The sequence below is a fragment of the Gadus morhua genome, chromosome 20, assembly GCF_902167405.1.
Source record: "Gadus morhua chromosome 20, gadMor3.0, whole genome shotgun sequence".
Lineage (NCBI taxonomy): Eukaryota > Metazoa > Chordata > Actinopteri > Gadiformes > Gadidae > Gadus > Gadus morhua.
This window is the reverse complement of record NC_044067.1, coordinates 15,939,481-15,952,005: the sequence shown is the minus strand read 5'-3', so window position 1 is coordinate 15,952,005 and position 12,525 is coordinate 15,939,481. Positions and strand designations below refer to the sequence as shown.

Below are 12,525 nucleotides of genomic sequence, written 5' to 3'. Positions count from 1 at the left end.
GCACCCTGGGGCACAGCTTGCAGCTCTTGGGCATAAACTCAAGGCAGGCCTCCCTGAACTTCCTGATCCTCCAGCAGTAGATCACCGGGTTGAACACCGTCTTCAGGTAGCTGAGCCACAGCGCGCCGACGCTGACCGGGTAGAAGGCCGAGCTGTAGTAAAAGCGTCTGCTGAACACGGCCAGCAGGCTCACCACCGTGTGCGGCAGCCAGCACACTGAGAACCCGATGAAGAGGATGAGGATGGTGGTGAAGGCGCGCGTCTTGAAGCTCATGTCAACGTTGACCTGCGGGGGGCGCTGCAGCCCCGTCAGGCCCAGCTTGCCCACCTGGTTGAGCGCGGGCAGGCAGGAGTGCTCGGTGGTGTGGTTGTGGATGCGCAGGGCGTTGCGCCGCACCGTGTTCAGGATGCACAGGTAGGAGTAGAGCATGACGCCGAACGGCACGAAGAACACCGCCACGGCCAGCAGGACCGTGTAGCCGCGGTCCGCCACCGACTCGCTGTAGCCCAGCACGCACTGCGGCGCCCAGGCCCCGCCGATGCCCGCCGCCCCCGCCCGCCAGCCCACCACGGACGGGAGCGCAACGCACAGGCTCAGCACCCAGGAGGCCACGATGAGCAGCTTGGCCCGGTGCGGGGTCAGCTTGTCCTGGCGCTGCACGATGATGAGGAAGCGGTCCACGCTGATGATGAGCAGGATGGACACGCCCTCAAGGACAAAGAGCCAGTACAGCATGATGGACGCGCGGCAGAACGCGCCACCGAAGCGCCAGTCGGCAGTGGCCACGGTGACGGCGGTGAAGGGCATGCAGAGCAGTGACAGCATGATGTCGGAGAAGGCCAGCGTGGCCAGCAGCAGGTTGATGGCCGACCGCATGGCGGGCTTCTGGTAGACGATCAGGCACACGATGGCGTTGCCCAGGAAGCCGATGGTGATCATGAAGATCATGATGGCCGCCAGGGTGACCCGCAGAGTGACGGACATCAGGGGCGTCCCGCCCTCCGAGGGTACGGCCTCCGAGGGTTCCTCCACGCCGCCGGGCTGCATGTAGTCGCAGCCCTCTGGCAGGCTCTCGTTGCAGAATGCCATGGCGGCCATGGCGGCCATGATTGGGCGAGCTGAGCTCAGTTCAGCAGGAGAAGGAAATGTATCTCCATCTTCGTAATTTCACGTTCTGAAGTCTCCCCCGTCCGTTGGTTTTCCATGGCAATATCTGTGACCAGAAGAAGGAAGTATGGGTTACACAATCTCCAATAAGAGGATACATTCACTGCGCTCGCTTCCAATTCACTACGTAATCACTGAGAGATAATAACACGTTAAAAGCTTAATTAAGAGAGGAGGGAAAGACAGCGTGCCTCAGGACACGCTGAGACGATGCCTCGTGTGGGACAGCTGAGAGGGGCTCAGACATTCTGTGGTGTGTCCCGCCGTGACAGGCAGTGTGACTTGCCCCCTATGGAGGCGGCATTAGGTGGCGACGGCGTCCCTGTGAAGGGATGGTTCACAAGCCACACTGGACAGACCACACGGGGACACTGTTTATGAGACAATGCTTCTCTCTGGAAAGAGCGCATACGGTTCAAAGCATGCTCACTGTCCATACAGCATTAATGAGGGCCGGTGATAACTGAGGCTGAAAAGTGGATCTCTGATCATGCATGCATTTACTGTGCTTTCAATGCATGTACACAGTCTCTCTCTCTCTCTCTCTCTCTCTCTCTCTCTCTCTCTCTCTCTCTCTCTCTCTCTCTCTCTCTCTCTCTCTCTCTCTTTCTCTCTTTCCATTTCTCTCTGCCTCTCTCTCTCTCTCTCTCTCTCTCTCTCTCTCTCTCTCTCTCTCTCTCTCTCTCTCTCTCTCTCTCTCTCTCTCTCTCTCTCTCTCTCTCTCTCTCTCTCTCTCTCGCCTTGTCCAGGAGTCTCTAGTGAGGAGAAGACATCAGTCTTGGTCGGGTCAGGGGGTTACACACACAGAGGGGTCAGTCTAGCCCCAGGGGCCAGGGACAGAGTGACCAGACAGAGAGGCCCAGGGACCCCCATACAGACCTTGTCCCCCGACCCCCCTCCTCCCCACGCCATGACAAAGCCTTGACAACACCAGGAAATTCCTAGAACCGCGCTAATATGAAGCTGCTCACACTTCTCTCGCTGCCATCATGAGTATGCACACATAAACACACGTACAATAACACACACATATATAAATACAGAAACAAACATACAGAAAATACACACACGTGACTATTCTCTCTCTCTCTCTCTCTCTCTCTCTCTCTCTCTCTCTCTCTCTCTCTCTCTCTCTCTCTCTCTCTCTCTCTCTCTCTCTCTCTCTCTCTCTCTCTCTCTCTCTCTCTCTCTCTCTCTCTCTCACACTCTACTAAGCTGTGTCTCATCATTGGGTGGTGTAATAGCACTTATTGTAAATCAAAATCTATAGGTTAAAACGATCCTGAAACGTATTCACCTTCAGGAATGTTGCTATGGCATCCATTAGTCATAATGCTGGTAACAGCAGGAGAGTATATGTGATGGGTCTGGTGAAGCTACCATAATTGCAAGATTTTTGGATCAAATCTGGCTAACTCTATGTGCTCAGCTATTCCTAGGAGAAGAACCAGACATTCTTGGGAGAGAGCCAGCATGGTATTGATATGGCTCAAATTGTTTAAAGGGGACATATTATGAACACTTTTCCTGGGATTTGGGGTGTTGTTTTGTGTCTCTGGGGCTCCCACATGCATACAAACTTTGAAAAAAGTCTGTACATGATTTTTTGAGTGAGATATGAATTATTGAAAGTATCCCGCCTACAGTTACCAAACAAGCGAGTCAGTTTCGGCGTCTTCCGGCTCCTACGTAGGAAGGGGGCACAGTTGATATTACCTCCCACTTCCCTAATCCCCTCCAATCAGAGCATAGCTACGATTTTGTGGACCAGCGGACGAGCAGGGGAACTCGGTGGCAGCTCAGCTCCGGGAGTAAAATCCCTTTCTCTGCTTGACTGCCTCCCCCCACCAGAGCTGCCGGACTGCCGCCGAAGCTTCGGCGGCAGTCCGGAGGAGGAGACATGGAGAAGAAAGGGATTGTACTCCCGGAGCTGAGTTGCCGGACTGCCTCCGAGCTAACCCCGCCGGACTTTTCAGCTCCCGGAGGAAACCCGCCGGAGCAGCCGGAAAGCTTCAGCAGCAGTTCAGCATATCAGTTCGGCATATCAGCTCCCGGAGTACAATCCCTTTCTCCTCCATTTCGCGGTTCATGGACTTCAGAGAGTCAAGGCCAAAGTTCCTTTCCCTAAATTCTTCTCAACAATGGCCGAGATATCCCCCACTACGAGTCTTTAATTGTTGTGAAAGTGCCAGAGACTTCAGACGCAGTCTATTATCATCCGAGGCACACATAGCTTTTGGCTGCTTTTGGCTAGATAGATATAGAGCTCCAGGAGTCCGCAAACGGCAACAATCCCTTCTCCTCCATGCTGTGGTTCAGTCTGACAGCTTATTGGTCAATGGGCAGCAGCTCATTTGCATTAAAGCTACAGACACCAGAAACAGCGCATTCCGAAGTGACTGAAACAGAGGGCAGTAGCGGTAGGCGAGATTTTTTTTTCCGGAAATGCTATTTCCAGCAAACAATTTATGGAGTTTTCACAATAAGTAAACATAGTATTTGAGTTCCAGAAAACATGTTTTTGAAGATGTTTGCTGGAAATAGCTTTAGTATAGTCTCCTTTAAGGATCATATTATTCTGAATTTTGTCACTCCTTCCAGGTCAGATGATCTGTGAGCAACAGATGACCGAGCGATGCAAAAAAGAAAAAAAATGTAGATCCTGCTCAGGGAAATATATCAATCATCCTAAATGATGTCATCCTGAATGATGACTCTATATCATTAATGACTGAATGAGATAGTGTTTGCATGTTATAGGGAAATCAAAACTTTATGCAAAAGCTTAAATTGACAGACAATGCAATGTTTTGCACTAATATGTCAAGTCATCAGTTTCCCTCCGAAAAAGGCAGATGCGAAAAGGGGGTTTTCAGATTCCAAGACAAAACATTGCACGGGCTACAACAGCATAGTGTTACTAGCTGTTGCCAAGGGAACAGGGTCACCATTTCCATGGCAACAAGAAACCCCCCAATCTCATCCCATATTCCAAAGTCTGTGAAAAAAATACGCTGTTGTTTTTGTTTTTGTTTCCATGAAGACAACATACATTTAGAAACCAGAGGGGCACAGGCACATTCAACAATTTAGTGTGAATAACAAGTCACTATAGTTATAGTCACTATGGGCTGTGGCCATACATTCATCATGAACAATAACACAAATAAATATGCAGATGGGAGTAAGTCTGTGTGTGTGTGTGTGTGTGTGTGTGTGTGTGTGTGTGTGTGTGTGTGTGTGTGTGTGTGTGTGTGTGTGTGTGTGTGTGTGTGTGTGTGTGTGTGTTTGTGTGCGTGCGTGCGTGCGTGCGTGCGTGCGTGCGTGCGTGCGTGCGTGCGTGCGTGCGTGCGTGCGTGCGTGCATGCGAGCGAGCGTGCGAGAGAGAGAGAGAGAAAGACAGACAGGGAGGTTTGTATTGTGAGGTATCCTTGTAAAAGCCTCAAATTAATGAATTGACATCCATTTGATTAACTGGTCATTTCAAATTACACAGGATTAAGCCTTCTCGATGATGTATTGTCATAGGCTGCAGGGAAATCTTATTTGAAAAACATTATGATTTGTGCTTCTCATGTGTTGTCCACGTGAGCTTGTTAATGATCCGATTGATTTATAGGTTTAATTTTGTATTTGTGATTGTTCTCTGCGTAATACATATTGATTACCCCTGCATATGGGAGTTTTCAATTGAATAATCTATGAGTATGTAATTGTATCATTTAGCTGCACATTTTATGTGTGCTTTTACTGTTGCATGTCAATCTCTGTCTGTCTAGATGTATCTAGGCTAAATTGGAACAGATGAAACATCCCCACTGCAGACCTTCTGTTTTGCTCAGATTTGTATGATGATCCCCTCCTCGACTAAGCCGTCCATCCTCCTCCCGTTTCTTCCCGTTTGCTCATTTTCTCTACCTCAAGAAAAAAATATGCAAATATTCAAATGTGACCAAAAATGCCTCTATAATGCCTACTATGTCGAATATAAAAATGCCTGATGTAGATATAGCCAATTTAAGAGAAGATAGGATAAACTATTTCAAGCGTCTGGCAGGTCTGGTTAGATAAGAGAGTAAAAAAAAGAAAAGAAAATCACTATAAAAAAAATCTTGAGTTGCTTACCTTGGCAGGCGAATTAAGGATGAAAGGGGATTGGCGCGGTGTTTCGCGTCATGTGTGCCAGAGCAGCCACTGCAGATGAATAGACATCCATGGCGAGTAGGGATCTATGTGGATGGCGAGCGCTCCGCTTGAATATGATGATAATTTCCCCGTTTCACTACGGCTTATCGATTGGCATCACGCGTGCCGCCTGCTGATGCTGACGCGCGAGGAGACGAGCGGCAGCCACCCATTTAAAGGTGCAGTAGGCTACGCAAAAATACGTCGCTTTGACAATACATTGGCCCAGCCTAAATTACTACGGGACCGTAGTGTACGGAAGCATAATGAGAAAATAATAAAAGAAAATAATTGCATTACCATGACAAATGACATCAATAGAAGTGAGGTTGTTGTCAACGGAATTCATTCGTTGCATTAGCTAATCGTACAGAAACATCAGGGAAAAATACATGTTGTAGATGTTGTAGTGAGCTTGTTTATGCTATTCACTTAAGTCCCAATAAAACACAGTAGGCCTATGTCCCTGTGACGTTGCGTTTAGGACGTTACCTTTTTGACACGTGATTACAGTTAGTTACCATTTGTTACGGTGCTACACGTCGTTGAAAAGTTAAAACGCAGCAGGTATTCTATAGTAGTTTACTATGGAACAAAATACCTACATAAGAAAAACCTACATACGATTGTATGTTAGTAGGGGTATGGAAGTCTTTAATTCCGTCAAGTCCAAATATTGACGGTGTGGACAGCTGTTTCCCATACGCCCTTCCCTTACAGCTTTTGTGTTTTGAAACAGCAGCTGTTTCACACTTTCTCACGCAGTATCCTAACCTTTCTACCAAATGTTCACAATTAGTCATTTTAGTGTAAATTAGAAAACCTACCTCAGGAGCTGAATAGAATGAGGTAAAGATAGCTTGAAAATGTTTGTCTATCTATGTAACTATAAACTTGCTAATACGCACTATACTTCAGTGGACTGCAAACAGTGAAAACATACTGAAAGAAAACCCAACCGAATGCATATGCCACATAGGCTAATTGCCATTTTGACCTCTGCCTCACTCAAAGCAGTGTTAAAGTGGAAATGAAGCACTGAGAACTGTGTCAATTTTTTGTTTGTTTTTTCATTTTTGGAAACACATGGATTTTCATCAATACTGAAATTCAAGTAGTTTCACCGTAAAATGACATGTTTATAACGACTTTCGCCTCTAGGGCGCAGCCATGTTTTAAAAACGCAGGCGCTACGTCATCAGAATGGTTGGCTCTTTAAAATAAACATGTCGGATATTGGAAGAAGAACAGGGGGGTCCTTTTGTATTGCCCCTGGCTGTTCAAACGAATTTTATCGGTTAAAGGAGAGCGGTAGAATAGTTCATTTCCATGTAATTCCCGTCAAGAAGCCTGAAGTGCTCCAAAGATGGTTAGCTGCATTGAAACGCCTCAGCCCCCCAATGGGACCAGGGCAGAGAGTATGTAGCGACCACTTTATAGAGGCTGATTACATCGAAGAGGGAGCTTTTCTGAAGATGGGAGATTTGTTCGCCGTCCCACCAATCGCCTGAAGCCAGATGCTGTGCCAACTATTTTTAATTGTAGTGGATATAGTGCTGGAGACACGGACATACCCGTCAGATCGGACCCGGGCGCTGCTCTTATGCGCAGCGAAAGAGCGCAGAAACGTGCTTGCCAGGCAGAGGAACGAGAGGTACACTTAGCTTCTACTACTAGAGAAACAGATAAATTAGTACAAGTACACTCACTGTTTGAAGATTGTCTTGTTTGCAGACTAGCTCGCTGCATGCTCTTGATAATTTCTAATCCATCGCCAAAATAATCCATTGTTATCGGAAATAATCCATTTGCAAACACCGTCGGTTGCACTATTTTCGCATATTCACGTGCACACCCAAATGGCACGACAATTACTTGTATCATGAAATTAACGAACTGTAAGGCAGCGTGGAGCCCAGCTGCTGCACCCGTGTACTTTACTTTTCTTATCTTATTATATTATAATAATTATTATATATATATATATATATATATATAAAAATATAATAATGTAATAATATATAATGTGCAATATATATACATATCTTACACTGCATTACTACAGGTTCATTTCATGGCAGCAGACACTCTCCATGTCAGTGGACATAGGGACACAAACCCCACACAAGCACCACCGATTGTTTCCTGTGCGCTCAGATACATCTCTCTCTCCTTCATCTATTTCTCCTCCATAGTCAGGCTCTGTTGGGGGCACTAAAACTCCGACTTCTCTTACTGGCTCAAAAGCATAGGCAATTGGATGCCTGCCCTCATTGGTGGGTCTATCCAATTCGTCCATATCCATTTTGTTGAGGCAGTAAGCTACCTGTGAGGCTATGAGCCGCTATGTAAACAACATAGAATGTTAATACCAACCATTCTCGTGACGTCATCGTTTTCTGAAAACAGAGATGGCGGCGCACAGGCTGAAAACATTGTAATTAATGCAACGTGTTTGTGCTTCATTCTGAATAACGGGACATATTTCCGACTTTATTTGTATTTATGGTATATTTAAATATTTAACTAGTGCTATAGACATGTTTTATTTGATTGCTTCCTTTCCACTTTAAAAGTGTTTATTTTTCTTCAAAAATCTCCAATAGCAAGTTCAAAGGAATGCTTACATTTAAAACGCAAATCTCCTCCCATAAAATATGCCTCCAAAGTAATGCCTTGTTACTCTGAAGCAGATACTAACTGCCATATTGAATATGCAGCCATCACTCTTGGCTGATTTCTATTGCGGTTTCTAAATTTATTTGTCATTACATTGTGTCAATCAAGTAACACACATTATTTCTCGGTTGACTGGTTATCAGCTTTTTTGGGCTATATCAGCTTTAAACTCACACTCACACTTGTACTTACTAAAAAAAAGTTAGTTGTAGTTGAGGTTATGTTGTGGGCCATGATGATAACTATCATTATCATCTGAAAGTTCAAAGTATATACCTCTAGATTTAATATTGAGCACAACCTGTGGCTCTAACATGTAGTCTAAACCTGGGATTTTTCCAACGCTGTTGGTTGACCCAATGCTTAACCCAACAAGAAATAAAAAAACGTGCAAGCATCATAGTTATGTTACAATATAGCATTTATTCATGTTATTCAGTGAAACATCTTCAGGGGGTCTAACACATGTCAGTGATACGCCTCATGCTCATGAACCTCTGGCCGCTCATCATCTCCCTGAAGCTCCTGTACTCTCCGGGCCTCATGTACATCATCCTGCCCTTGTAGTGGGGCTGCTCGTACATCAGCCAGTGTCCGTCCATCACGTGGCAGGACTGGCAGTCGGACATGCGGTAACGCTCCTGGATGTTGTCACAGTCGTCCATCATCTCGTTGGACTGACCACCGAAGTTCTCCCTCTCGTAGATCTTCATCCTAAACTGGCCCCTGTGCTGTAATGCATATAATCAGAGAAACAATGTCAGCACACTCATAACCACATCATTGTCCATGTACCAGTCGAACTGGGTATGCTTTACTAGTTTAACTACTAGTTCAACTGGGGTAGGGTAATATTTGTCCTGGTGTATAGTTATCAGTTCAACGGGTGTAGAGTTATCAGTTGAACTGGGTGAGAGTTATCAGTGGCACTGGGTGAGAGTAAACAGTCGAATTGTGTGAGAGTAATAGTTGAAGCGTTGGTGAGTTATCTTACGAAGGGGATCATCCTGCAGGACCTGATGTTGTCAAACATCATTCCCATGCTCTGCATGCGGTTCATGTCGTTGTACTCTCCCCTCCTCATGAAGAACTGCTGGCCCATGTAGTTGTTCCTCTCATAGAGCATGAAGCAGCCGCTCTCCACCCTGCAGGACTGGCACCTGCTCAGGTAGGAGGACATGTCGGAGCAGTCGCTCATGCACTCATAGGAGCGACCCTGGAAGTTCTTCTCCTCGTAAAAGGTGATCTGGAAAAAACAATGCGGGAAGCAAAATCAAGGTTTAACAATATAAAGAAATATTAAAAAAAATAAAAACTATTATTGATCAGTTACTTAAATTAAAAAGCAACATGAGTTTACCTTGCCCATCATGATGGATTAGTAGGGAGGTAGTTCCGCAGTGGAGGTAGGAATTCAACTTGCTGTGCCAACTGGATGCTCCACAGACCCTTTTATACAGAATCCATCGGACCGCGTTCTGTTGTTATTCAAAGTTGCAAAGCTGATGACCCGGCAAAACGGGGGGTTTTGCTGAACAGGGCCTATATGTGCATGCCAATGGTTTTTCATCCATACACTTCTGGCAGTGGTGACCTCCATTGTCCATTATGAGCATAACCTTTGTTTGAGTGTCGTTCTCTGTCAGAATGTTCTGTCATATCGTCTGATGCCCACCAAAGGGACATAACTGGCTCTGAAATCCAACCATCGTTTCTTTACCTTATTTTGACACAATTCTAATTAAAGTCATAGGATAGACTATTTTTTTATATCACTATTAGAACAAATGTAGTTGTCAATTGTAGTTCTTTGCATGTTCATATTTACTGTTTTCTGGTAACCTTTTCGTTGTATTACTGTCCTGCAATTATTATTTTGTGACACAAATTCTCGTCTTGGATTTATCCACTTTTTCTTTTTATCTTAATGAACCCAGACTCAGCCAACATAAATAGTATGAATTCATTTTTCCAATTGCATATGCTATCCTCAGCATGTTAAATTAAATTTGGATAAACGTTTAGTAGAGAAGCAAATATAGATTATAGATGATCAAGTAGAGTATCTATTAATGTTGATATTTAACTTTAAAATCTTTAACACTCTACTTTGGGGAAATTCTATGATCATAATAAGATACCAACCCCCATTTAGAGAGGATTAATATCTTAGTTCTATGTAAGGCTGTATTGAATATCGTTTATGTTGAAATCATGCCGGTAAAGCATGCCGGCATGATTATAAAAGTCTGTAGAAAATATAGCAATAAGAGTTGTGTTAAACACATATGTTTGTCATTTTTCTAAAACAACTCCAGCAAAGATAAATAGATTTTGTGGATATGAGAGTGGATCTTTTTTGTGTGTGTGTTTCTTTTAGGTGCATAAGTGATCATTCCAAGTGAATGCAGTTCAGTGAGTGATTGTTGGTAAGCTCAGTAGGAACCCTATGATAACTGTATTTAATCGCTTACAATTGTAAACATTATTATAGAATAGGAGGGGGGGATGAGGACTGTGGTGATGATGATCCTTTGTATCATATACTGTCAAGAGCCTAATCATGATAAAAAAAAATCATATAATGATTATGATAATGATAATAATAATGATAAGTCAAGACAGGGGGGAAATAATAAGGAATAAGGAACCAAAAAGACAAAGCCAATGAGCCTTGTAGATCTCAATTTACTATCTAATATTATGTATTCCACATTTCACCTTGCAGATTAAATCAGATAAAAAGCCCTCGTTGATAATCATTCATCGTTCCTTGTGGGGCACTGTGAGGTTTATTCATGTTGGATCAACCATTGCAAATGACCAACTGGTAGTTTAATGGCCATGAAATGAAGAACTAACTGAAGCGTGGGACTATTTGGGGATCAGATCAGCAGTGAAGAAACACATGAAGAGGGGGGTGGGGGGTGAGGGCGGGGTGGCCATGAAATAAGTCAAGGTCTATACGACCTTGACATTTGTCTTAGATGTAAAATGGAGAACGCCATAAAACACTTTCCAAGAAGCCATTTTAAAAATTCAACATCTTTAATAACAGTTGTATATTTACAGCAGGGGTTTGCTACACAATGGCTAAAACTCAGTGACCCTCCTGAAGGAACCCACGATGGAGCAGGTGGCGCACCACTCGCGATACCTCCGGTACTCCCCGGAGCGGAGGAGGTACTGCCTGCCCCGGTAGTTGGGGTACTCGTAGAAGATCCAGTAGCCGTTCATGACGTTACAGGAGTAGACGTGGCGGTGGTGGAAGCGGTCGGACACACAGGGACAGTCGTCCATGAACTCCATCATGTGGCCGCTGAAGTCGGCCTTCTCGTAGATCCGCATCCTGTAGGAGCCGCGATACTGCGGCGCCAGCAGGGAAAAACACCACAACAATAAGGGTTATTATTATTATTACTATCGTTATCATTATTATTATTACTATCATTGTTATGATTATGCATATCATCATTATTATCATTATCATTATTATTAAAATCCATATTATTAAAATTATTATTGTCATTATTATTATTATCATTATTATTATTATTATTATTATCATTAATAATATTATTATTATTATTATCTATCCTTATCATTATAATGACCATTATCATAATTATTAACATATGCTTTATTGCCCCCAAGCATGGTTCGTATGTAAAAACCAACCAACCGAACAGATATCTTAGTTTCCCCCAGAGATTGGCCCATCCACTAAGTCCTTCATTTAGTTTCCTAAAGACTCAGCCCGATGTCAGAAGGGGCAAGGAAGGGGGGTGTGGGGGTCCAGAATGTAAACACAAACAAACAAGAGGGAAACCCTTGGTTTCCCCAGAGTTGGACCCGGCTGCCATGACAACAACCTCTCGATGCGACTGTCTTTGACCTTCGGGGAGATTGGATGGAGGTGCTCCTCGAATCCCAAGGGACCATCAGCTCCCAATGCTTACCATGGGGATCAGTCGGCAGGAGCGGATACAGCTGCTGAAGCCCATCCACCTCTGGTAGTCGGGGTACTCGCCCCTCCTCATGAAGTACTGGTGGCCCATGTAGCCAGGCCGCTCGTAGATCATAAAGCAGCCGCTCTCCACCCGGATGGAGTTGCAGCGGCTGAAGTAGGAGTGCAGGTCGGTGCAGTCGTTGCTGCACTCATGGCTCCGGCCCTGGAAGTTCCTGTCCTCGTAGAAAATTATCTGTTTTTTGTTTTTAAAAAATGAAAAATGGGAAATAAGGGTGAATCCCGTTAAATATATAATTGAATAAAGGTATTTTGAAGATGAATTTTGAATTGACGTTGTGTGTTACATTTAAACATGAAAAGTGCATTGAATTGTGGCAATGTTTATTATTATTTAGGAAATAGAGGGAGGAAAATAAAATCACACACTGACCTTGCCCATGGTCTCCGTTGGAGGGATTCCACATGTTTTCAGGGCTTTTTATACCACCTCTTGACAAACAAAGTATTGTTATTCAAATACTTG

At 44.4% G+C, this 12,525-nt stretch overlaps 3 protein-coding genes across 5 annotated transcripts in view; all 3 read right to left on the bottom strand.

Annotated features, from left to right (window-relative positions):
• gpr45 (G protein-coupled receptor 45) overlaps positions 1-5,530 on the bottom strand; it is a 6,202-nt gene extending 672 nt beyond the window's left edge. The window contains exons 1-3 of one of the 2 annotated variants that reach the window (XM_030342581.1): positions 5,294-5,530; positions 4,995-5,086; positions 1-1,214 (exon numbers count right to left, since the gene is read on the bottom strand). The exon at positions 1-1,214 is cut by the window's left edge and continues 672 nt beyond it. In XM_030342581.1, coding sequence (XP_030198441.1) covers positions 1-1,108 — 1,108 coding nt within the window. In that variant the 5' untranslated portion in view covers positions 1,109-1,214; positions 4,995-5,086; positions 5,294-5,530. The remainder of the gene's footprint in view (positions 1,215-4,994; positions 5,087-5,293) is intronic. The other variant, XM_030342580.1, reaches the window with a different exon arrangement.
• A 2,905-nt stretch (positions 5,531-8,435) lies between these two features.
• On the bottom strand, positions 8,436-9,503 carry LOC115533669 (gamma-crystallin M1-like). The gene is made up of 3 exons (XM_030344276.1): positions 9,393-9,503; positions 9,027-9,278; positions 8,436-8,763 (listed from the first exon to the last, which is right to left on the bottom strand). The coding sequence occupies exons 1-3, from the start codon at positions 9,402-9,404 to the stop codon at positions 8,491-8,493; spliced, it is 537 nt and encodes a 178-aa protein (XP_030200136.1). The 5' UTR covers positions 9,405-9,503; the 3' UTR covers positions 8,436-8,490.
• A 1,558-nt stretch (positions 9,504-11,061) lies between these two features.
• On the bottom strand, positions 11,062-12,516 carry LOC115533668 (gamma-crystallin M2-like). 2 transcript variants are annotated; one of them, XM_030344274.1, is made up of 3 exons: positions 12,433-12,516; positions 11,992-12,234; positions 11,062-11,407 (listed from the first exon to the last, which is right to left on the bottom strand). In XM_030344274.1, exons 1-3 carry the CDS (start codon positions 12,439-12,441, stop codon positions 11,126-11,128), a joined length of 534 nt encoding a protein of 177 aa, XP_030200134.1. In that variant the 5' UTR covers positions 12,442-12,516; the 3' UTR covers positions 11,062-11,125. The 2 variants fall into 2 exon arrangements, with proteins under 2 accessions (XP_030200134.1, XP_030200135.1); XM_030344275.1 differs by having other exon boundaries at positions 11,062-11,398.
• Positions 12,517-12,525: the final 9 nt, after the last annotated feature.